The 26,509-nt window shown below is 44.0% G+C and overlaps 1 protein-coding gene and 1 pseudogene across 1 annotated transcript; both read right to left on the minus strand.

Annotated features, from left to right (window-relative positions):
* Positions 1 to 6,993: 6,993 nt before the first annotated feature.
* On the minus strand, positions 6,994 to 7,923 carry LOC101545596 (olfactory receptor 18-like; annotated as a pseudogene).
* Positions 7,924 to 24,929: 17,006 nt separating this feature from the next.
* LOC101545868 (olfactory receptor 7D4-like) lies at positions 24,930 to 25,907 on the minus strand. Its single transcript, XM_055124723.1, has one exon. It carries the CDS (start codon positions 25,905 to 25,907, stop codon positions 24,930 to 24,932), a length of 978 nt encoding a protein of 325 aa, XP_054980698.1.
* Positions 25,908 to 26,509: the final 602 nt, after the last annotated feature.

The raw sequence follows: 26,509 nt of genomic DNA on the forward strand, positions 1-26,509 counted from the left end.
TGGGGGAAGAGCTTACACCTTGGGTGTCAAGATATGTCAAAAGATGTGAAAATCAAAGCAATATGAAGGTAGGAACTTCCTGTCAGTGCCTAATGTTACCATTTTCATTTATGACTCAAGGTCATAAATACTCAAATTGAGTACTCAGTGTCCACCATTGAGTTTTTGAGAAGCTTTTGTGCTAATGTAGTGGGCAATGTAAGGGGTACAGTTCCAAATGGGAAGGTATGTTATGTATTCTTTATCCTCTAATTTTGGTTTAGGAACATTCCATATTTTTTAATCTACAAATTCTCTAAATTGGATTCAAGCAGAATGTTTGATCAGGATATATTTTTTTCTTTTTGGGTCACACCTTGGGATGCACAGGGTCGCTCATGGCTCTGCACTCAGGAATTACTCCTAGAAGTGCTTGGGGGACCATATGGGATGCTGGGAATCGAACCCGGGTTGGCTTTGTGCAAGGCAAATGCCCTACCCTCTGTACTATCTCCAGCCCAAAACTGTTGGTACCTTAATATGAGACTAATATCTAAGGACTGTAGAGACAAGGACCAGGAAAACTGGTCCATGGTTGGAAGCCTGTCTTATGAGCCGGGGGAGAAGGCAAATGGGATAGAGATGGGATCACTATGTCAATGAGGGTTGTATGATCGTTTGGGATGGGAGATGTGTACTGAAAGTAGATAAAGGACCAAACATGATGTCCTCTCAGTATCTGCATTGCAAAGTATAATATCTACAAGTAGAGAGAGAGAGCAAGAGGGAAATTATTTGCTATAGAGGAAGAGAGAGCAATGGGATGGGGGAGTGGGAGGGATACTGGGGACATTGATGGTAGAAAATGTGCACTGGTTGAGGGAGGGTATTCTACCATTGTATGACTGAATCTCAAACATGAAAGTTTTGTAATTGTAACTCATGGTGATTCATTAAAAAAAAAAAGATGGGGCTGAATCGATAGCACATTGTTCGGCTTACACGTGTCCGATCGGGGTTAGATTTCTAGCATTCAATATGGTCCTCCGAGCACCACTGCGGGTAATTTCTGAGTGCAGATTCAAGAGTAACCCCTGTGCATTGCGAAGTGTGACCCAAAAAGCAAAAAAAAAAAAAAAAAAAAGAAAAAGAACTGATGCTACTGGCTCATCAGTCAGAGTCACACCCCCAGAGGAAGCCCCGTCCTCTCTCAGGGCTTTGTGCCCACCCTATTCCCAGACACCAATCCCAGTGAACATTCCCTTTTATCAACAACTTCTATCATCATCATCCTTGGCTATAGGTTTTTCTACAAAACACCTCCTGGGAGCTAAATGAAACTCAATCCAGGAAGAGGACTTGAGAAGAAAGGAGAAAATGTGCCTCATGACTTCAGACATAAAGGCCGAGAGAAGTGGGAAAAAATAGTCGGGAACAAAGCCGTCTGCAATATGCAGAAGATGTACTGATAAGGATGCTCCTGTGAGCTCACGAATGAAAATTGATCATTGTGTTCCACAGAGTCACTGACATAGCGGTTTTGTGTTAGTTCTCCAAGTGATGGCACCATCTTGCAGATGCAGGGAATCAGCAATGAATGTCCATCACCACTCACCCACCTACCTCCACCCCAGTACCAACCCCGGAGAATCCCGAGTAGAGAAAGGGGAGGTGGACTGGTCCCAACACAGCTCCGGTGTTCTGTTCAGGCTCAAAGCTGACTCTACCTAAGTTTTCTACCCCCTATTTAAGAGATGGTATTTGGGTAAAATTTTTGCCCCCAGCCATACCCTGCAATACTCAGGGGTTACTACTGACTCTCTATAGTCAGGAATTACTCCTAGTGGTGCTAGGGGGAGTATGGGATGCCAAGGATCAAACCTGGGTTGGCTGTGTGCAAGGTAAATGCCCTATATGCCTGTACTATCGCTCCTGCCCCACATTTTGGTGACTTTCTACCGTTTGGATCATTTGATGATTTTCATGAAAGAGCAGTCATTGTGGAATGAGGGATGGGAATAAGGAAGGGAGATTCTTTTTTTTTTTTTTTTTTTGCTTTTTGGGTCACACCCAGCAATGCACATGGCTTTCTCCTGGCTCATGCACTTAGGAATTACTCCTGGCAGTGCTTGTGGGACCACATGGGATGCTGGGAATCGTACCCGGGTCAGCCACGTGCAAGGCAAACACACTACCCGCTTTGCTATTGCTCCAGCCCCGGGAGAATTTGTTTTTAAAACAGAAATAGGTAGACACTTGTGATCTTTTGTTCCCTCCATTGTTAGTAATATGCCGTTCTTTGCCAGTGTCAGATGGTGAAAAGTAAAATGAGATTGTCACTGACACAGGTCGTGGTGATTATGCAAAAGAAATATGCAAAACTCCGCAGCACATTCCCTGGGGATCTGAGACTCCCCCCCCCCCCACAGAAAAGCAAACACAAGCTCTCTGTGTGTCTGCACAGAAACGATGCACATGGCACCCCCATGTCTGTCTCCATGTCCCACCTGTCCGGGTGAGGAGACAAGAGTCAGGACTGTCCTTCCCACCCGGCACCCCCCTTCCCACTCACTGGTCTCTGGTGGGTCCCTGCTGGCTCATGCTTGGAGCTGGGGCCCCCGGCTCTCCTCCCTCGTGAATGATGGAAGCTGAGACTCCGTGCTGGGGATGGGGAAGAAGGCGTAGTCAGGCATGAACCCGCACAGGTGATGGAGGTGAAAGAGGATGCAGGTAGGAGCCTCACTGAGAAATACCCTCTGGACCGAGGGGCTGGTCCTTATTACTCTTCCGAGGTCTTGGGGGATCAACACACAGGGTGAATAGTGAGAGCCCGTGTTCCTTGTTAGCCCAGTCCCTGAGGGCCTGGTGAGGAAAGGGGGAATTGAATGTAATTAGACCGTGTAGACCTCTTCCTTCCTAAAGAAAGGTCACCTGTGCACTCTGATTCTGATCCTAAAGATTCTGTCATAAATGTACACTTGAACTTATGACTTTCGAACATTGACGTCTTAAGTAATTATGCAAATCTTGCAAAAGGATGCATCCCTCTGGAAAAATCCAAAACAATCTCAATTTTCTCAAGCAAGTCTTTTTTCTCTTTAGATCCATTTATTATTATATTTGAGGTTTATCTATTTGAATGACAGTCCAATTAGAATCATATTTCTTCTGATTCATATATATTATACGAAAAATATTCCCTCTTATTTATCCACTCCTGGTGGATACTTTTTTTAAGAAAACCTAAATATATCCCCATAAAGCTGTCCTTGAGATATTTGCTGAAGTTCTGTGTTTTCAAACTTTGTGGGTAGATACTATTTGAAGACATTCCCCCCTTAGGCCCCGCCCCCAGCAAAGGATTGGCATCTGGTTAACCACACACAAGACAGGATAAATCTACAAATTATTGTGATTACAGGACAGGAAACCAGGATAGATTTAATTAATTAATTCAGAGCCCACCAGGATGCAATGCTCTCTGGCACCTTCACCACCATGCACAAGAACCACCACTGTCCTTATGTTGGTGTGAGTTCACCTCTTCTGCTCCCAAACTTCTTGGTAATTCAAGTCTGAGTGTTTGCGTGTCACTTAGTTCTTAGAAGGAATGAGGGAGAGTGGGAAATTGACTCAAAGGGCTGGGCTTATGCTTTGCATGCAGGAATCCCGAGTGCAGTCCCAGGGTTCCGGATCAGTAGTACAGTGGGGAGGGGGTTTGCCTTGCACATGGCTGACCTGAGTTCAATTCCTGGCCTCCCATAGGGTCCCATGTACACCACCAAGAGTAATTTTGAGTGTAGAGCCAGAAATAACCCCAGAGTGTTTTTGAGTGTGACCCATAGAACCAAAAAAATTAAGTTATGTTTAGTCCCAGACATAGTACCTTGAGCATCACTGGGTCGTGCCCTGGTGGCCCCAGTAATTTTGTGTAGCCCCCACACCCATCAAAGATAATCCATAATTTACTTTTTTTCTTGGAGGGGGCATACCTAGTGATGCTCAGAGCTTACTCCTGGTTTTGTGCTCAGGAAATCAGCCATGGAGGTGCTCAGGTTAGCATATGGGATGCTGGGAATCTAACCCAGGTTGGCCGCATGCAAGGCAAATGCCCTATCCACTGTGCTATCGCTCCAGGCCCTGGTCTCTGTTCTTTCTGTCCTTGGATATTAATTAACATGAGTTTTTCTGCATTGCCCATGAAGTCATCTTTAGAAGAGAAGACGAGAGCTGGGAGACAGTTCAAAGGGCATCAGCTCCTGCTTTGCCCTCAAGAGCCCCAGGTTTAATCCCACCCTCCCTATAGTTCCAAGGAACCATTTGTTGTAACCTTGAAGAATCATCATCATCATCATCATCATCATCATTATCATCATCATCATCATCATCATCATCATCCCATTGATGGTCGAATTTCTCGAGTGGTCTCAGTAATGTCTCCATTCATCCAAGCACTGAGATTTTAGAAGCCTCTCTCTATTCGTCCTTCCAACGATGCTGTACTGGAGGCTATTTCAGGGTCAGAGGAATGAGACCCAACTTGTTACTGTTTTTGGCACATTAATACACCATGGGGACTTTGCCAGGCTCTCTCATGTGGGCAGGAAACTCCCAGTAGTTTGCCAGGTCTCCGAGAGGGAGAAGTAGGCTATAAGATATCAAGCGGTCGCAAAGTGGCCTAGCACTTCCGGGAGCTGGCTTTTAAGTCTCTGGATGCTGGCCATTGACAGGATTACATGGCGCTGGGGGCAGCCCCTGGGTGTGACCGCCTAGATACTGGGAGATGGGAAATCTGGGTGAACCTCGAAGAATAGACAAGTCAAAAAGAACCCAGAAACTCCCTATATGAAACTAAAAATGATGATCTGGGGGTTATGGATGGAGTTTGGCAGCAGAGTATTTGCTTTCATGTATGAAGCCCTGGGTCAGTTCCTGGGATGCAAAAAGAAAAGACTCCAAATCGCAGGGGGTACTAGAACGGGGTGGTGCCAGCCCAGTTTCCAATTTGCCCCAGCCACCGGAAGTCACACCCTCAACCCGCCCTCAGCGCTATCTTGCCTGAGGCAACAGTGAAGAATCTGGGCGTTCAGGCAGGCACTGAAAGCGGGAGAGTGCTCTGGACCCCAGACCAGGCCAACAACACTGGGGTGCCTGACGGAGAAGGTACAGCCAGCACGCCTTCTCCAGATGGAGCTCCAGCAACACTGAGCTTCTACTAACACAGCTCTGGTATGCGGGACTGGGACATCTCCAAACTTCGGGGTCACTTATGTAGCCACAAGACCTTTCTTGAAATAGAAAACATACAACCTAATGATACCATTCCGACAGGTATGACTATTGGAGGAAAAACTCCAAATAATGATGGTGAGTTTCCTGTCGAAAATTGAATGTAATAAAAGTAAGGAAAGAGTAAAGTGAAAATCATCTGCCACACAGTAAGAGGGGGAGTGGGAGGGGGGTATGCTGGGGATTTTGGTGGTGGAACATGTGCACTGGTGAAGGGATGGGTGTTTGAGCATAGTATTACTGAGACTTGATCCTAAAAGCCCTGTAACTCTTCTCACGGTGACTCAATTAAAAAATAAATTAAATTAAAAAAAGAAAAAGAAAAAAATTGAAGTACATTATTCGCCACCTACAGTCTTAGATAAAATCAAAGTCGAGGTTTCTTGAACACAGGCACAAGAGTCATAAAAATGGCAACAAAAATGTGTACTCAGATCTTGATATTTCTTTTTCTTTGTTTTTTTTCAGTGATGTCCAGTGATTCTCAGTATTTCCTGACTCTACACTCAGGAATAACTCCTGATAGTAGTTACTCCTAGTTTGAGGAACCATATGGAATGCCAGGGAACAAAGCATATGGAATGCTGGGAATGAACTCGGTCAGCTGCATGCAAGGCAAATGCCCTAGCGTCTCTCCAGCCCAGATTATTTTTTTTTTTTTTGGACATTTTGAGTCACACCTAATGATGCTCAGGGTAACTCCTGGCTCTGCACTGAAGAATTACTCCTGGTGGTGCTCAGGGGACCCTAGGGGATACCTGGGGATTGAATTTTGGTAAGCTGCATGCAAGGCGAACGCCCTACCCACTGTGCTGTCCTTCTGTTCTCATGTTTATATTTCTTAAAAGGCGAGTTTGGGCCCAAAGCCGGGATGGTCCATGGTTGGATGCTTGCCACAGTGGTGGTGGAAGAGGGCAGTTAGGATGGAGAAGGGACCACTATGGCAATGATAGTTGGAAATGATCACTCTGAACAAGAACTGAGTGCTGAAAGGAGGTAAAGGGACAAACATGAAAATCTTTTTTTTTTCTTTTGATTTTCTTTTTGGTCACATCCAGCAATGTTCAGGGGTTACTCCTGGCTCTTCTCTCAGGAATTTCTCCTGGAAGTTACTGGGGGACCATATGGGATACTGGGGATTGAACCCAGGTTGGCTGCATGCAAGGCAAATGCCTTACCCATTGTACTATCGCTCTGGCCCAAACATGACAATCTTTTAGCACCTTATTGCTAACCAGAATGCCCAAAATAGGGGGAGATAGGCAGCGGGTGGGAGGGTTCGGCAGGAAATGTCTGTGGTGGAGGGACATTGGTAAAGGAAAATGTACACTAGTGAAGGGAGGGGTGATGGAACATAGTATGACTGAAACCTAATCATGAACTTGATAACTGTGCATCTCATGAGGATTCAATTAATTAAAAAAAGTGAGGCGAGTTTGCCTTCCTACATGATTTCTGGGTCATAGGTGACAGATATATAACAATATAAGGGATAATAGAATTGTGTTTATTGGGGTTATTTGGGTTATATGATTCTAGAACATTCCCTCTTTCTTACACAAGAAGAGACAAAATAAGCTTCCCCCCGACCCCAGTTTCTAGACAGGTAGATTAAGTGATATGAAAATGTTACAAGGTGATGCCAACAGGGGATTCAAATTGCTGATGTGTGATGGTTGGAATTACAGCAACTTTTTTTGTTATATGATAAAAATAACATAAGAACTAAGATTGTGTTGTTCTATTGAAAAGCTTCTGGAAGGCCCTCTTGATGTCCTTGTTTCTCAGGCTGTAGATGAAGGGGTTCAGCATGGGAACCACCATTGAATACACCACTGAGGTCACTGCCCCCTTCCTGGGAGAATGGGAGATAACTGAGCTGAGATATACCCCAATGCCTGTCCCATAAAATAAACAAACAACGGACAGGTGAGAGCCACAGGTGGAGAAGGCTTTGGACCTCCCACCTGTGGATGAGACTCTCAAAACAGAGGACACAATTCTGAAATAAGAGTACAGGATTACCGAGACTGGTGCCCCACCAAAGATCGCACTGAAAAAATACATTAATAGCTTATCAGTGAAGGTGTCCCCACAGGACAGCCTGAGAAGTTGAGGGAGGTCACAGAAGAAATGAGGAATTTCTATGTGAGTGCAGAAGGTGAGCTGTGACATCAACAGACAATGTGCCTGGGAGTCCAGCAGGCTGATAAAAGCAGATGCCAAGAGCAGCCAGCTTCAGAGGCGGGGGTTCATGATGATTGGGTAGTGCAGGGGGTGGCAGATGGCCACAAAGTGATCATATGCCATCACGGTTAAAGTGGCACTGTCCATACAGCCAAAAAGATTAGATAAAGACAATTGCACCAGGCAGCCAGCATGGGAGATGGTCCTGCTCTGAGTGTGAATGTTCCAAATCATCTTTGGCATCGTGGTGGAGGTGAAGGCAATGTCAGCCGTGGACAGGATGGAGAGGAAGAAGTACATGGGGGTGTGCAGGTGGGAGCTTGAGCAGACGGCCAGGATGATGAGCAGGTTCCCGGTGATGGTGACCAGGTACATGGACAGAAACAGACCGAAAAGGAGGGGCTGTATTCGGGGATCATCGGAGAGGCCCAGGAGGAGGAATTTCACGGTGCTTGTGACATTGTGTGGGTCCACGGAGCAGAGACACCTTTGGGAAAATCAATGAGCGTAACTAACAGACATGCAGAGCCTCATCGTTGTGTGTATATTTTGAATTTCAGCAATTCACAAATACAGCAATTGTGCTATTTTCTCTGTTTCTTACAAACATTCTTCCTAGAATTCTTCTCTCATATGACTTTTCTTTATATTCCTCTTTTAAAATTGACATTCAATTTGTGTAGAAGGAGCTAAGGAAATGAGAGAAGTTTTTTGACAACCTGGATGGAATTTGAGAGTATCATGTTAAGGGAAATAAGTCATCGGACAAGTGCAAATACGGGATCGTCTTACTCATCTGTGGAATACAGAGAGTCAAAGTAAAAACAGGGAGATCACTGAGGAATGAAAAATTCTGGACACTGGAATACAGAACCAATAACCAAACAGAGGGTCGAGGGAGAGGGGGGAGGAAGACTAGACCAGAACATAGAAAAACACACTGGTCAGGGGTTGTGACACTCTGGTATAGGTGAGGTACAGTAAGTCTGTATATCAGTACCCTAAAATTTTTTGGAGGGTCACACTCAGCAATGCACAGGAGTTACTCCTGCCTCTGCACTCAGAAATTACTCCTGGCAGTGCTCGGGGGACCCTATGGGATGCTGGGAATCAAACCTAGGTCGACTGCATGCAAGGCAAACGCCCTACCCGCTATGCTATGGCTCCAGCCCCGGTATCCTAAATTTTAACACAGCTATAGCTTCCTAGAATATCAATTTGATTTCCTAGAAAATCAAATTCAGTTAAAGAGCAATGAGAGGAACAAGGACATTGATAGATTCGAACAATCCAAAGTCACACTCCTTTGAAGTCAACAAAAACAGTAAGACCTAATGCAGATTCTTCTTGCAAAAAAAAGATGTTTGTCAACGGCTGGGATCAGAGACTCAGGAATAAAGCTCTGGGAAGAGAGCAACATAGAACGTTCAGAACTCCCACCAGGTTGTCTTCACCGGGGCAACTGGGGGACAGGGAAGGGGGTGGATTGAGTTTCCCTCCCTGCCCCAACAGAGCCTCAGCACCCAAAAATCTCCAGAACCCATCGCTGCCATGCTCATGGCCCCTCTCCACACGCTTGGATGAGCCTCACCCATGAGTGAATCTGCTCTAGAGTGGTATTCTGTTTTAGAATTCCTGGAGTGAGTGACCTCTCATATGCTACGTCACTGATATACCATGAATAGCACACTTTTCACTGGGTTTAACAAGCCTGTTTGTAAACTCTTATATGAGGGCTTAATGGCTCCAGGATGAAATACAACAGTCTTCACACACTTTCTCTTGGTGGTGGTGGGAAGGTGCAAGGATGGTGGGATTTGGTGTTTGAATATTAAATGTATGATTTATTGTGAACAACTGTATAAAAGTAAAATAAAAATTAAAAAAGATGTTCAAATGGAAGAAAATATTATCAGTATTTAATTTTACTCATATGCAGTTCTATTAAGTTTCTTTTAAAATTAAATCGAATTAAATTAATTTTTTTTGGGGGGTTACTCCTGGCTTTGCATTCAGGACTTACTCCTGGCAGTGCTTGGGGGACCATATATGGAATTCTGGGGATTGAACCCAGGTCAGTTGCAAGCATGGCAAACATCCTACCCACTGTGCTATCGCTTCAGCCCCAGTGCAATTAACTTTCATGATGTGGATTACTAATGATCAGTCATAATTGTCTGACTCTATTTTTATTTTTACTTATCACTTATTTATGTAAGTGTCTGGCTCAATTTCTACCCTCACGTGTGTCTGATGATTGCTGCAGCAATTTTATTTGTTCATAAACCCAGGCTTCATTCATGGAACGTCCATGCTGTCCCACTGAGCTATATCCAAGCCCCCACTCTGGACAACTTTAAGCCATGTCACTCACTCTTTTTTTTTTTTAAACTTATTCTTTTATTGAATCACCATGTGGAAAGTTACAAAGCTAGGGGCTGGAGCAATAGCACAGCGGGTAGGGCGTTTGCCTTGCACGCGGCCGACCCGGGTTCGATTCCCAGCATCCCATATGGTCCCCTGAGCACCGCCAGGGGTAATTCCTGAGTGCAGAGCCAGGAGTAACCCCTCAGCATCGCCGGGTGTGACCCCCCCCAAAAAAAGAAAGTTACAAAGCTTTCAGGTTTAAGTCTCAGTTAAAGAATGCTCGAATACCCATCCCTTCACCAGTGTACATATTCCACCACCAAGAATCACAGTATACCTCCCCCCTCCCCCCTCCCCAGCCCCCCACCCCACATGTGTAACTGGTAAATTTTACTTTACTTTCACTTTACTTTGATTACATTCAATATTTCAACAAAATACTCACTATTATTGATTTGGAGTTTCTACCCCCTAAAGTTGACCTGCTGAAAAGAAAGCATTTGATAATTTGTTTTCCATTGCTGTCACTCACTCTTTTTTCTATTGTCAACCACCTAGGCTTAATATCAAGAAAGTTGGAATCCTCCAGATACAAAATAAATCACGTGGATTTATTAACATTATGGGAGTAAAGTTAATACGACTGTGTTACAATAATACTGCGTTCCATTACTACAAAGTTCTCATCACTACAAAAACCTTAGTTACTGCTGCCCACTTATTTGTAACAAAATATTCAAAAATATATTGAATATTATAACAAAAATAACAAAATATTTGTAACAAAAGATTATATAAAGAAATGGGCTGGAGCGATAGCGCAGTGGATAGGGCGTTTGCCTTGCACGTGGCCAACGTGGGTTCGATTCTTCTGCCCCTCTCGGAGAGCCCAGCAAGCTACTGAGAGTCTCCTGCCCGCACGGCAGAGCCTGGCAAGCTACCCGTGGTGTATCCAATATGCCAAAAATCTGTAACAAGTCTCACAATGGAGACATTACTGGTACCTGCTCGAGCAAGTCGATGAGCAACGGGATGACACTGATACAGTGATATAAAGAAATGGACACAGAAATGGCACTTCTGGGGCAAAGAAAATCATTTAATTCAAACCTTATTGATGGATAGGTGGTACAAAGGTGATGCAAATACTGGGGCATCCACCTACATTAAAGAATATGATTTGAGGTCCCCCAAGGCGGCTTCCTGCCGGCTTGGGCTTCTCTGCATCCTCTTCCACCTTGCCACGGCGGCCAACCCAGGCCAGCGCCGCCCCATCTCCCGTGTCTTGAACAGGTGAGGACCGACCGGAAAAACGCTTCCCTGCGCTGCGCGGACCTGCGAGAAACTGCGACCCCGCCAGGAAGATTCTGGGGGCGTGGCCTGCATTTCAGTGGGCGTGGTCTCAAAGTGGGCGTGGCCTTATGTCAGAGCGGCCAATGCTAACGCGGCCGCAGATATTATCTCCACAGATATTATCTCTGACCTTAGCACAATAGGTATTGTCTATTTCTTTGAAAATCACTTTAATCATCTCAATCACCTATGCAAAATACCCACTAGCTTAGTCTAACTTTATACAACCTATCACTGAATAAGGGAAGCTTAGCACAAACAGAAACCCTCCTTCCCACAACAAGAGGGAACAGGAATAAAGAACCACAAAGCTCAGACTCTACACTTCCATATCAAGATGAAGAAGCAGCGAAAATCCCCTCCACCAAGAGAAGGAAATGAAAAGATTCCAGAAACATCATCAGGGGCTACTCACATCTACGACCTCTCAGATAAACAATTCAGAGAGGAAATCTGGAAGAGAGTTGACCTATTACAAGCAACCATGGAACAGACATCCAATAAGCTACGGGAGGAGAGGAATGAAGCACTGCAACGGTCTACCAAGAAAATGCAGGAAGAAATGAGAGCAGAAATTTCAAACCTACGAATGGAAGTCACACAAATAAAGGAATCAGTAGATGAACTAAAAATCTCATTAGATGGCCTCAACAGTAGAATGACTACAGCCGAAGACAGAATCAGCGACCTAGAAGATGAGCTACAGAAAGCTTATAGACAACAACAAATCATGGCCAAAGACCTCAAAATGGCTATAGAGCGAATCAGAGCCCTGGGGGATGACTTCAAGAGGAACAACATTAGAATCATTGGAGTACCAGAAGCACAGGGAAGTAACCCCAATGAAAAAAACACAGTCAAAGACATCATTGCTAAAACATTCCCAGAGCTGGAGAAGGCCGGCATCCAGATACAAGGAGTCCGAAGAGTACCAGCAAGAGACCCAAATAAAAAGACTCCAAGGCATATCATAGTCAGAATGACGGATGCTATGGATAGAGACACAATTCTGCAAGCAGCAAGGTCAAAGACGGAAATCACATACAAAGGAGCACCCCTCAGATTTACAGCAGACCTGTCAGAGGAAACCCTCCGAGCCCGAAGCTAATGGTGGGACATAGTGAAAAAAAACTCAATGAAATGAATGCCCCACCTAGAATACTTTATCCAGCTTTCTCACTCAAACTCGAAGGAAACATACACTACTTCTCGGACAAACAACTCAGGAACTTCATAGACTCAAAACCAAACTTGAAAGAAGGTCTACAGGGGCTACTGTGAGACAAGTAGGAGCCCCATAAGAACAACAAATCCCACAGAAAGATGACACAAAACCCCATCACATTAATCTCTCTCAATGTCAACGGCCTAAATGCACCTATCAAGAGACACAGAGTGGCAAAATGGATCCGGAAATTAAACCCAACATTCTGTTGCCTGCAAGAAACTCACCTGAACAAACAGAGTAAACATAGACTCAAAGTCAAAGGATGGAAAACAATCCTGCAAGCAAACAATCCCCTTAAAAAAGCTGGAGTGGCCATCCTAATATCTGACAACATAGATTTCAGGTTGAAAAAGATTAAAAGGGATAGAGAAGGTCATTTTCTGTTTATCAAGGGATATGTACAACAGGAAGAAATCACACTCTTAAACATATATGCACCTAATGAGCGACCAGCTAAATATTTAAAACAACTCCTAACAGACTTCAAAGAGGACATCACTAACAGCACAATAGTAGTCGGAGACTTCAATATGGCCTTATCGCCTCTAGATAGATGGACAAGAACAAAACTCAACAAGGAAACACTGACTCTGAAAGAAGAAATTGAAGAGAGAGGCCTAATAGACCTATACAGGGCCTTACACCCCAAAAAGAAAGAATACACATTCTTTTCCAGTGCACACGGAACATTTTCTAAAATAGACCATGTACTGGGCCCCAGAATATACCTCAATAGAATCGGAAAAATAGAAATTGTATCAACCATCTTCTCAGAACACGATGCGTTGAAGATAGAAGCTAACCACTCACTGACACGGAGAATCAAATTAAACACTTGGAAATTAAACAATTCAATGTTGAACAATGAGTGGGTCAGGAAGGAAATCAAGGAAGAAATCAAAAAATACTTAGAAACAAATGAGAATGAAGACACGAGCTGCCAAAACCTATGGGACGCAGCCAAAGCCGTGATAAGGGGAAAAATTATAGCTCTACAAGCATTCCTCAGGAAGGAAGAAAGGGCCCACATAGACAGCTTGACTTCATGACTCAAGACCTTAGAAAAGGACCAGAAAAAGGAACCCAAACCAGATTGAAGGAAAGAAATAATAAAAATTAGAACAGAAATTAATGACATGGAAACCAAAAAGACAATCCGAAAGATCAATGAAACAAAGAGCTGGTTCTTCGAGAAAATAAATAAGATTGATAAACCGCTAGCAAGACTCACAAAGAAAGAAAGAGAGAGAATCCTAATAAATTGAATCAGAAATGAAAAGGGGGACATCATAACAGAAACCAGTGAGATTCAAAAGATCATTAGAGACTACTTTGAAAGTCTATATACCACAAAACAGGAGAACCTAAAAGAAATGGATGGATTCCTCGATTCCTACAATCTCCCAAGACTGAACAAAGAAGACTTGGAATACCTGAATAGACCCATCAATGTTAAGGAAATTGAAACTGTAATCAAAAACCTCCCCAAAAACAAAAGCCCAGGCCCAGATGGTTTCACTGGCGAATTCTTCCAAACATTTAAAGAAGACCTATTGCCTGTTTTCCTCAAACTTTTCCAGGAAATTGAAAAAACAGGAACTCTCCCAAACAGTTTCTATGAAGCAAAGATCTCCCTAATACCCAAAGCAAACAAAGACACCACTAAGAAAGAAAATTACAGACCAATTTCCCTGATGAACACCGATGCGAAGATCCTCAACAAAATACTAGCAAATAGGGGGCTGGAGCGATAGCACAGCGGGTAGGGCGTTTGCCTTGCACGCGGCGGACCCGGGTTCAAATCCCAGCATCCCATATGGTCCCCTGAGCACCGTCAGGAGTAATTTCTGAGTGCAGAGCCAGGAGTAACCCCTGTGCATCGCCAGGTGTGACCCAAAAAGCAAAAAAAAAAAAATCTCTTTATGGGGCCTGGAGTGATAGCACAGCGGGTAGGGCGTTTGCCTTGCACGCGGGCGACCCGGGTTCGAATCCCAGCATCCCATATGGTCTCCTGAGCACCGCCAGGGGTGATTCCTGAGTGCATGAGCCAGGAGTGACCCCAGTGCATCGCCGGGTGTGACCCAAAAAGCAAAAAAAAAAAAAATACTAGCAAATAGGATCCAACAACTCATCAAAAAGATCAGACATCACGACCAAGTGGTATTCATCCCGGGGATGCAAGGATGGTTTAACATTCGGAAATCAATCAACATAATCCACCATATCAACAAAAGTAAAGATAAAAACCATATGATCATATCAATAGATGCAGAGAAAGCATTTGACAAGATCCAACATCCTTTCATGATGAAAACCCTCGCCAAAATGGGGTTTGGAGGAACTTTCCTCAAGATAGTTGAAGCCATCTATCACAAGCCTACGGCAAGCATTATCCTCAATGGGGAAAAACTAAAGGCCTTTCCTCTCAGATCAGGCACGAGACAAGGATGCCCACTGTCACCACTCCTCTTCAATATAGTATTGGAAGTACTTGCGATAGCTATTAGACAAGAAAAAGAGATTAAGGGCATCCAGATAGGAAAGGAATAAATCAAACTCTCACTATTTGCAGACGACATGATACTATATCTAGAGAAGCCTAAAGCCTCTACTGAGAAACTCTTAGAAACAATAGACTTATACAGTAAAGTTGCAGGCTACAAAATCAATACCCAAAAATCCATGGCCTTCATATATGCAAACAATGAGGCAGAGGAAAGGGACATGAAAAAAGCAATCCCATTCACAATTGTGCCCCAGAAAATCAAGTACCTCGGAATCAGCTTAACCAAGGAAGTAAAAGACCTCTACAAAGAAAACTATAAAACGCTACTCCATGAAATCAAAGAGGACATGAGGAAATGGAAACATATACCCTGCTCGTGGATAGGGAGAATCAATGTTGTCAAAATGGCAATAATCTCCAAAGCATTATATAGATTCAACGCGATCCCTATATGGATACCCATGACATTCTTCAAAGAAATGGATCAAGCAATCTTAAAGTTCATATGGAACAACAAATGTCCAAGGATAGCTAAAACAATTCTTGGGAAAAAGATGATGGGAGGCATCACCCTCCCCAACCTCAAACTTTACTACAAAGCAGTAACAATGAAAACAGCATGGTACTGGAACAAAGGCAGAGCCGTAGACCAATGGAACAGGGTGGACTATCCCTACACACAACCCCAAATGTATGATCATCTAATCTTCGATAAGGGAGCAAGAGATGTGAAGTGGAGCAAGGAAAGTCTCTTTAACAAATGGTGCTGGCACAACTGGACAACCACATGCAAAAAATGGGCTTAGACCTTGACCTGACACCATGCACAAAATCAGATCAAAATGGATTAAAGACCTCAACATTAGACCACAAACCATAAGGTACATTGAAGACAAGGTCGGCAAAACCCTCCACGATATTGAAGATAAAGGTATCTTCAAAGGTGACACGGAACTAAGCAATCTAGTAAAAACAGAGATCAACAAATGGGACTACATTAAACTAAAAAGCTTCTGCACCGCAAAAGATACAGTGACCAGAATACAAAGACTATCCACAGAATGGGAAAGGATATTTACACAATACCCATCAGATAAGGGGTTAATATCAATGGTATATAAAGCACTGGTTGAACTCTACAAGAAGAAAACATCCAACCCCATCAAAAAATGGGGCGAAGAAATGAACAGAAACTTTACCCAGGAAGAAATACGAATGGCCAAAAGGCACATGAAAAAGTGCTCTATATCACTAATCATCAGAGAGATGCAGATCAAAACAACCATGAGATACCACCTCACACCACAGAGACTAGCACACATCCAAAAGAACAAAAGCAACCGCTGTTGGAGAGGATGTGGGGAGAAAGGGACCCTTCTACACTGCTGGAGGGAATGCCGACTGGTTCAGCCCTTCTGGAAAACAATATGGACGATTCTCAAAAAATTAGATATTGAGCTCCCATTTGACCCAGCAATACCACTGCTGGGAATATATCCCAGAGAGGCAAAAAAGTATAATCAAAACGACATCTGCACATGTATGTTCATCGCAGCACTGTTTACAATAGCCAGAATCTGGAAAATACCCGAATGCCCTAGAACTGATGACTGGTTGAGGAAACTTTGGTACATCTATACAATGGAATACTATGCAGCTGTTAGAAAAAAGGAGGTCATGAATTTTGTTTTTAAGTGGACCGGCATGAAAAGTTTCATGCTGAGTGAAATGAGTCAGAAAGAGAGAGACAGACATAGAAAGATTGCACACATCTATGGTATATAGAATAACAGAGTGGGAGACTAATACCCAAGAATTGTAGAAATAAGTACCAGGAGGTTGACTCCATGGCTTGGAGGCTGGCTTCACATTCTGGGGAAAGGGCAACTCAGAGAAGGGATCACCAACTTTAATGCAGTCGAAGGCCATGTGGGGGAAGGGAATTGTGGGCTGAATGAGGGTTAGAGACTGAGCACAGTGGCCACTCAACACCTTTATTGCAAAACACAACAGCTAATTAGAGAGAGAGAACAGAAGGGAATGCCCTGCCACAGTGACAGGGTGGGGTGGGGGGAGATGGGATTGGTGAGGGTGGGAGGGATGCTGGGTTTACTGGTTGTGGAGAATGGGCACTGGTGAAGGGATGGGTTCCCGAACTTTGTATAAAGGAAGCATAAGCACGAAAGTGTGTACATCTGTAACTGTACCCTCATGGTGATTCACTAATTAAAAATAAATAAATTTAAATAAAAAATAAATAAAATAAAATAAAAATTGGAAATGCTTCAAAAAAAAAAAGAAAGAGGAAGGAAGGAAGGAAGGAAAGAAAAAAAAGAATATGATTTGAAGGGACCAGAATGATAGTGAGTGGATTAAGGCAATTGCTTTGCACATGGCCATCCCTTGTTGATTCATGGCACAACATATGTTCCCCTGAGCCCCAGAAAGAGTGATTCTTGAGCACAGAACCAGGAGAATGCTCTGAGAATCACTGGATGTATACCAACAAGATAAAATATGTGATCTTATCCCCCAAATAGAATTTGAGATGCATGAGAGGAACAAATCTATAAATCAGAGAACTAGAGGAAGAACAAACTACCACCCAATGACCAAATATAAATACAAAATAAGGAAATAGAAAAGAAGGTAAATTGTATATGGGAAAAAAGAAAATCAATGGAGGTATGCCACTTTGCTCACTTGGACTCCGATTTTTTATTTATTAATTTTTTTTGCTTGATGACTTTTTATTCAGAAGCAAAACTTCACAGCAAACAACTATGATTGAATCAGTTGCTAAACTAAACTCTGTACAGAAAGCAGAAATCATTATCGAGTTTATTGTTATTCATCAAATATTTTCACAACTATATATAAATGAAGTTTTATTCATATTAATTATATGTAGCATAACTTCCACTCTGTGTTTAATTTAGCTACTCTTTTCCCAAAGGTCTATTTTCTTTTGGGTAAACTTTTGCTGATCTAAATATTTTAAGACAACTGAATTTTTCAATAAACTTTCACTAGAGTTTGTGTTTAAAGCTGTCATGATCTTTTTGGGCTTATTTGTTCTGTGAAATCTGATTTCACCCATATCAAAAATTTCAGGTTTCTGTTATTACAGTAAGACATATTTCTTTTTTTTTTTTTGCTTTTTGGGTCACACCCAGCGATGCTCAGGGGTTACTCCTGGCTTTGCACTCAGGAATTACTCCTGGCGGTGCTTGGGGGACCATATGGGATGCCGAGGATTGAACCCGGGTCGGCCGCATGCAAGGCAAACGCCCTACCTGCTGTGCTATCGCTCCAGCCCCGACAGTAAGACATATTTCTTAATCTAGGTTTTTCAACCATAATAAATTATACCTGGGCTGGAGTGATAACATAGCAGGTAGGGCATTTGCCTTGCACGCAGTCAACCGGGTTCAATTCTCAGCATCCCCTATGTTCCTCCGAGCACTGCCAGGAATAATTCCTGAGTGCATGAGCCAGGAGTAACCCCTGTGCATCGCTGGGTGTGACCCACCCCCACAAAAAAAGCAAAAAATAAAAATAAATTATACCTAAGACCTAGTCAGAACTGAGGTAAAAGACTCTGAGCTTTAAAATGTCCTTCTTGAACTCCAATTTAGAGAAAGAATTTCTAGGTGAAAAGATAATCAAATGTTCCTAAACTAAAATTAGAGGGAAAGAATACACATATAACTTCCCAGTTGGAACTGCCATCCTTATATTTCCCTGCCTCATTAGCATACAAAGTTCTCAAAAACTCAATGGCAGACACTTAATACTCACTCACCTTGGGTATTTATGACCTTGAGTCATAAATAAAAATGGTAACATTTGGCATTAAGAGGAAGTTCCTACCTTCATGTTGTTTTGACTTCCACATCTCTTGGCATATCTTGTCACCCAAGGTGTGATATCTTGGCAATATCTTGTCACCCAAGCTCTTCCTCCAAACCTTGAGCATTACATGAATCTGCTTCATGTCCTGCTATTGAAGTCAGAACTGATGCTACCTTAATATGAGACTAACACGCAAGGACAGTACAGACGAGGGCTAGGAGGATTGTTCCACGGTTGGTGGCCTGCCTCATGAGCTGGGGGAGAAGGCAGCTGGGATAGAGAAGGGATCACTAAGTCAGTGAGGGTTGGAGGGATCGCTCGGGATGGGAGATGTGCGCTGAGTGTTGATAAGGGACCAAACATGATGACCTCTCAGTATCTGTACTGCAAACTATAATACCTACAAGTAGAGAGAGATAGTAAGAAGGAAATTGTTTGCCATAGAGGCAGGAGAAGGGATGGGATGGGGGTGGGGAAGGGATTCTAGGGACATTGGTAGTGGAAAATGTGCACTAGTGGAGGGATGGCTGTTCAATCATTGTATGACTGAAACTCAAACATGAAAGTTTTGTAATTGTAGCTCACGGTGATTCAATAATAATAATAATAATAATAATAATAATAATAATACTGATGCTACCTGCCTGTCAGTCAGAGTCACATCCCTGGAAGAAGCCTTGACCTCTCTCAGGGCCTTGTGCCCACCCTATTCCCCTGACACCAATTCCAGTGAACATTCCCTGTTACCAACAACTTCTATCTGCCTTGGCTACAGGTTTTTCTACAAAACACCTCCACGGGGGCTAAACAAAAGTCAGTCTGGAGAGAGGACTTGAGAAAAAAGGAGAAAATGTGCCTCATGACTTCAAACATAAAGGCCGAGAAAAAGTGGGAAAAAAATAATCGGGAACAGTGCCTGCAATATGCAGGTAAATTATGGCTAAGTAACGTGAGCTCCTGTGAGCTCATGAATGAAAATTGATTATTGTGCTCCAGAGTTACTGACATAGTGGTTTTGTGTTAGTTCTCAAGAGATAGCACCATCTTGCAGGTGCGAGGGCTCAGCAATGAATGTCAGTCCCTTCTCACTCACCTCCCTCCACCCCAGTACAAACCCCGGAGAATCCCGAGGAGAGAAAGGGAAGGTGGACTTGGCCCAACACAGCTCCGGTGTTCTGTTCAGGCCCAAAGCTGACTCCACCTGGGGGGAGGTATACTGTGATTCTTGGTGGTGGAATATGTGCACTGGTGAAGGGATGGGTGTTCAAGCATTGTATAACTGAGACTTAAACCTGAAAGCTTTGTAACTTTCCACATGGTGATTCAATAAAAGAATAAATTTTAAAAAAGGCAGACTCCACCTAAGTTTTATACCATTTATTTATTTATTTATTTATTTATTTATTTACTTTTGGCTTTTTGGGTCACACCCGGCGATACTCAGGGCTGACTCCTGGCTCTGCACTCAGGAATTACTCCTGGCGATGCTCGGGGGACCATATGGGATGCTGGGAATCAAACCCGGGTCAGCTGCGTGCAAGGTAAACGCCCTACCCACTGTACTATCGCTCCAGCCCCTCTACCCCCTATTTAATAGATGGTGTTTGGGTAAAATTTTTTGTCCCCAGCCATACCTTGCAATACTCAGGGGTTACTACTGACTCTCTATACTCAGGAATTACTCCTAGTGGTGCTCAGGGGAACTTATGGGATGCCAAGGATCAAACCTAGGTTGGTTGTGTGCAAGGTAAATGCCCTATGCGCTGTACTATTGCTCCAGTCCCATATTTTGGTAACTTTCTACCATTTGGATAGTTCAATGATTTTCATGAAAGAGCAGTCATTAGGGAAAAGAGGTTGGGAGTAAGGAAGGGAGAATTTGTTTCTAAAACAGAAACAGATAGACACTTGTGAACTTTTGTTCCCTTCATTGATAGTAATATGCCGTTCTTTGCCAGTGTCAGATGGTGAAAAGTAAAATGAGAATGTTACTGACACAGATCGTGGTGATTAGGCAAAAGAAATATGCAAAACTCCCCAGCACATTCCCCAAAGACTGCCTTGAGGAAACCGTCAGTAAAATCTATGATTGTCGCTGTCCTGGTCACAGACATGATAAGCATCACCTGATTCATGCACGTTTTGGTGTGTTTGGGGAAGAGAGTGAAAGATTCAGCCATCAGGCAAGGCCAGTGGGAGCTGGTGGGAGAGCAGGATTCTTCACGAAAGATCTGAGACCCCCCCCCAACAGAAAAGCAAACACAAGCTCTCTGTGTGTCTGCACAGAAACGATGCACATGGTACCCCCATGTCTGTCTCCATGTCCCACCTGTCCGGGTGAGGAGACAAGAGTCAGGACCGTCCTTCCCATCCCGCACCCCCCTCCCCACTCACTGGTCTCTGCTGGGTCCCTGCTGGCCCATGCTTGGAGCTGGGGCCCCCGGTTCTCTCCTCCCTCGTGAGTGATGGGAGCTGAGACTCCGTGCTGGGGACGGGGAGGAAGGCGAAGTCAGGCATGAACCCGCACAGGTGATGGCGGTGAAAGGGGACGCAGGTAGGAGCCTCACTGAGAAATACCCTCTGGACCGAGGGACTGAGTCCTTATTACTCCTCCGTGGCCTTGAGGGATCAAGACTCACGATGAATAGTGAGAGCCAGGGCTCCTTGTTAGCCAAGTCCCTGAGGGCTTCGGTGAGGAAAAGGGGAATTGAATGTAATTAGAATGTGTCGTACCAGTAGTACCCCCTGAGCGCCCACTGGGTATTACCCCAAAACTGTTCACGACAGATATAGATACTTGGGATAGGTTAGTGAGAACAAAGCTGCCCTACTTGTATTTATAGTTTAGTATGATAATGCCAGCAAGTAAGAAACATTGAATTATCAATTAGGGAGCCAGACATGTCGGCTGGTGGTAGGATGCTTGCCTTGCATGTGTGAGGCTCTGGGTTCCATTCCCAACACTGGGGGGAAAAGTTTGCCTCTGTAAATAAGAACTACAAGGTTAGAGTTGAACAGGATATGACTGGGAATTTTGGGGAAGGCAGTGGTTTGCAATTTAAAATGAATTAGGGTGGGAAAAAAAATGAATTAGGGTGGGGGGCGGAGCGATAGCACAGCGGGTAGGGTTTTTGCCTTGCACGCGGCCGACCTGGGTTCGATCCCCGGCATCCCATATGGTCCCCCAAGCACTGCCAGGAGCAATTCCTGAGTGCAAAGCCAGGAGTAACCCCTGAGCATCGCTGGGTGTGACCCAAAAAGAAAAACAAAACAAAACAAAACAAAAGCCAAAATAAAATGAATTAGGGAAACCTTGTTGAGGTAACATTCCATCAAGTTTGGAAGAAAGTGAGGTAGTTAGGCATTTGCATTTTAATCTATGTGATTTTTTTTTTTTTGCCCTACCCACTGTACTCAGAGTTTACACCGGGCTCTGCACTCAGGAGTCACTCCTTGTGGGAGTGGGAAACCCACATGGGTATTAAGAGAGACTGACCCCTGCTCTGCTGTATGCAAGGCAAGCACCTTCCCATGCTGTGCTATCTCCCATTTATCTAGATTTATTTATCATATGCCCTCATTTGTAATGTATAATGGCAAGCTCCCCGTGGCATATTCGATATGCTAAAAACAGTAAAAATAACAGATCTTATTCCCCAGACCCTGAAAGAAGCCTCCAATCATTGGGAAAGATGAGTAAGAAGAGGCTGCTAAAATCTCAGGACTGGGACAAATGGAGACATTACTGGTGCCCGCTCGAGTAAATCGATGAACAATGGGATGACAGTGATCACAGTGATACAGAATGTGTAGATGGGGCTGGAGTCATAGTACAGCAGGTAGGGCATTTGCCTTGCATGCAGCTGACCCAGGTTCGATTTCCAATATCCCGTATGATTCCCTGAGCACCACCAGGAGTAATTTCTGAGTGCAGAGCCAGGATTAACTCCTGTGCATTGCCAGGTGTGACCCAAAAAGAAAAAAACCCACCTAGAATATGTGGACCTCTTTCTTCCTAAAGAAAGGTCACCTGTGCACTTTATTCTCAGGTCCAATCTCAAAGATCCTGTCATAAATTTCAACTTGAACTTATGACTTTTTAATTTTGACGCCTTAGAGTTAATATGTAAATCTTGCAAAAGGATGCATTCCTCTGGCAAAATCCAAAACAATCTTTGTTTGCGCAAGCAAGAATTTTTCTCATTAAGATCAATGTATTTATGTATTTAAGGAAGTTTGTCTACTTGAATAATAGTTCAATTTTAATTGTTTTATGTACATATAAATCATGTACATGTTGATTGTACATAATATGTACATATAATGTTTGATTCATGTACATATATAGTATACGAAAAATATTTCCTCTTATTTATCCATGTGCAGTAGATACTTCTTTTAAGCAAACCTGAATATCTCCCCATAAAGCTGTCCTTGAGCTATTTGCTGAACTTCAGTCACTTCAAAGTTTGGGGAAGATATTATTTGAAAACATTTCAGCCTCCCCCTCTCCCCTGACACAAAGGATTGGCTTCTTGATGACAAACACATACAAGACAGGATAGATCTACAAAATATTGTGATTATAGGACACAAAATCAGGAGAGAGGTCCCCAAATTAATTCAGAGCCCATCAGGGATTGATGCTCTCCGAAAGTCACTGCACCTTCACCACCATGCACAAGGACCACCACTGTCCTTATGTTGGTGTGAGTTCACCTCTTCTGCTCCCAAACTTCTTGGTAATTCAAGGCTGAGGGTTTGGTGTCACTTAGTTCTGAGAAGGAACGAGGGAGAGTGGGGAACTGACTCAGAGGGCTGGGGCTTATGCTTTGTATGCGGAATCCTAAGTGCAGTTCCAGGGTTCTGGACCAATATTTCAGAGGGAAGGGTGTTTGCCTTGCACGAGGCCCATCTGGGTTCAATCCCCGGCATCCCCTCTGGTCCCCCATGCACACCAAGAGTAAATCCTAAGTGTAGAGCCAGGAGTAACCCCTGAGTGTCTCTGAGTGTGACCCATAAAACCATAAAAAACCAGTCAAGTTTAGCCCCAGGCAGGGTATCTTGAGCACCACTGGATTCAACCCTGGTGGCCCCAGTACTTTTGTGTAGCCGCCCCCCCCCCCAACAAATAGAACCCATGACTTACTTTTTAATTTTTTAATTTTTGGGCCACACCCAGCGATGCACAGGGGTTACTCCTAGCTCATGCACTCAAGAATTACAACTGGTAGTACTTAGGGGACCACATGGGATGCTGGGAATTGAATCCGGGTTCGGCTGTGTGCAAGGCAAACGCCCTCCCTGCTGGGCGATTGCTCCACCCCCATGACTTACTTTTTTCCTCAGGGGGCCATACTCAGAGATGCTCAGCTTACCCCTGGTTCAATGCTCAGGAATCAGCCTTGGTGGTGCTCAGGGGACCATATGGGATGCTGGGCATCAAACCCAGGTCAGCTGCATGCAAGGCAAGCACCTTACCCACTGTCTTATTACTCTGGCCCCGAATCCAGAACTTTCTATTTCAAGCCAAGTGCATAGTACTCTGCATGCTCACACAAATCTTTACAGGAGATTTTGTCAGTCAAAGTTTTATGAAAACAGAGTCTGACTATGGTTGATAATTCCATAAACACAATTTTTTATATTCTAGAAGGTATTTTTTTCATTTCTGTAGAATGGCTGTGTTGTAGCTGTCAAAGACAGAAGGTTTTTGAAGGTGATAGAATTCAGGGGGGGTGTTGTTGTTTTTTAGGACGTATTTCTTACCCTACAATACGCATCCCTAGACTTCTATCAAAGAAGAGCTAAAATAAAACATTATGCTGGGACCGGTGATACAGTACAGAGGTAGGACACTTGTTTTGCATGCGGCTCACCTGGGTTTGGTTCCTGGCATCCCCTAGGATCCCCTGAGCACCACCAGGAGCAGTTCCTGGGTACAGAGCCAGGAGTAACTCCTGAGCATCCCTGTTAGTGGCTCCAAAGCAAAAAAAAAACAAAATAAAAGTTGTTTTATGTTCAGATAGGAGTATCAAGAAACATGAAACCCAAGTTCCAAAATTATGTGATCAAGAAAACACATTTACCAATTTCAGAGAGTTGGTTTGGGATCATTTTGAACCATTTCTAACCATTATAAAAACACAACACTAGTTTCTGAGTCTACAAGGGTCTACCCAGAAGCTTCTGGAAGGCCCTCTTGATGTCCTTGTTTCTTAGGCTGTAGATGAAGGGGTTCAGCATAGGGACAAACATTGCATACCCCAACGAGGTCACAGCCACATTCTTGGAAGAATGGAAGATAGCTGAGCCGAGGTACGCCCCGAGTCCTGTCCCATAAAATAAGCAAACAACAGACAGGTGAGAGCCACAGGTAGAGAAGGCTTTGGACCTCCCCCCTGTGGAGGAGATTCTCAAAATGGAACAAACAATTTTTGTGTAAGAGTACAGGATCCCAGTGACCGGAACAGCCCCAAGGGCAGCACTGATAAAATACATTAGTAAGTAATCGGTGAAGGTAGCATCACAGGCCAGTCTGATGAGTTGAGGGAGGTCACAGAAGAAATGAGGAACTTCCACGTGGGTGCAAAAGGTCAGTGGTAGGAGAATCATCCAGTGCAGCTGGGCATTCACGAAGCAGAAGGAAAAAGATGCCAGGAACAGCCGGCCACAGAGGCGGGGGTTCATGATGATGGAGTAGTGCAGGGGGTGACAGATGGCTACAAATCGATCATATGCCATCACCAGGAGAATGACACTGTCCAAAAAAGCAAAAAGGCTAAAAAGAGACAATTGCGACAGGCAGCCTGCATAAGAGATGATTTTGCTCCGAGTGTGAATGTCCCAAATCACCTTTGGGATGGCGGTGGAGGTAAAACCTACATCACTCAGGGACAGGACAGAGAGGAAGAAATACATGGGCGTGTGCAGGTGGGGGTCGGAGCTGACGACCAGGATGATGAGCAGGTTCCCCGTGATGGTGACCAGGTACATGGACAGGAAGAGGCAGAAGAGGAGAGGCTGGAGTTGGAAATTATCTGAAAACCCCAGGAGGAGGAATTCCACGGCCCCTGTTACGTTGTCCACGGCACAGAGACACCTTCTGGAAAAATCAATGAGAGTGGGTGAAGGTGTCCGCATGTTGAGTGCGGTGATTATATTATGGACTTGAGCAATTTACTAAAACACAGTAATAATGTGTGAGTCTAATCACTTTTAGCTCTAATTTCATGGTTATGATGAACATTCCTCTTGAACTGTCCTATCATATGCTTTTACTCTCTTTCTGCAGGCATTGATGTTGCCATATCCAGATTAAGAAATGAGAGGGACAAGGATGTCTAAGGATTTCCCAAACTCAATCATAGCAAAATGCTTGTCCTGTCTGTAAAGTAAACAAAGATATGTAGAGGTATTCCTTTAAAGAAAAAAGTGATTCAGGTGCGCCCGCACCCCTCACTGAGCATCCCAGCCCTCCGTGCCTGCGCTCTGCGAGGGGACCCAGGACCATATCTCAACCCAATGTCCAGTGGCCAGAAGGGGCGTGGCCTCTATGGTAGTGGGTGTGGCCTCCTCTACCGGGGGGCGTGGTCTACGTGGGCGGTGGCTGCAATTAGTTTCCGTTTTAGTATACTTGACAGACACCTCAATCCCCATTACCTAACTTTGTGGAGATCTCCTCAGCTACCTCAAACACAAAAGGCAAATAAGCCACTAGCTTTTAATTGCACCAAAATATTGAA

This window comes from Sorex araneus, chromosome 2, assembly GCF_027595985.1.
Source record: "Sorex araneus isolate mSorAra2 chromosome 2, mSorAra2.pri, whole genome shotgun sequence".
NCBI lineage: Eukaryota > Metazoa > Chordata > Mammalia > Eulipotyphla > Soricidae > Sorex > Sorex araneus.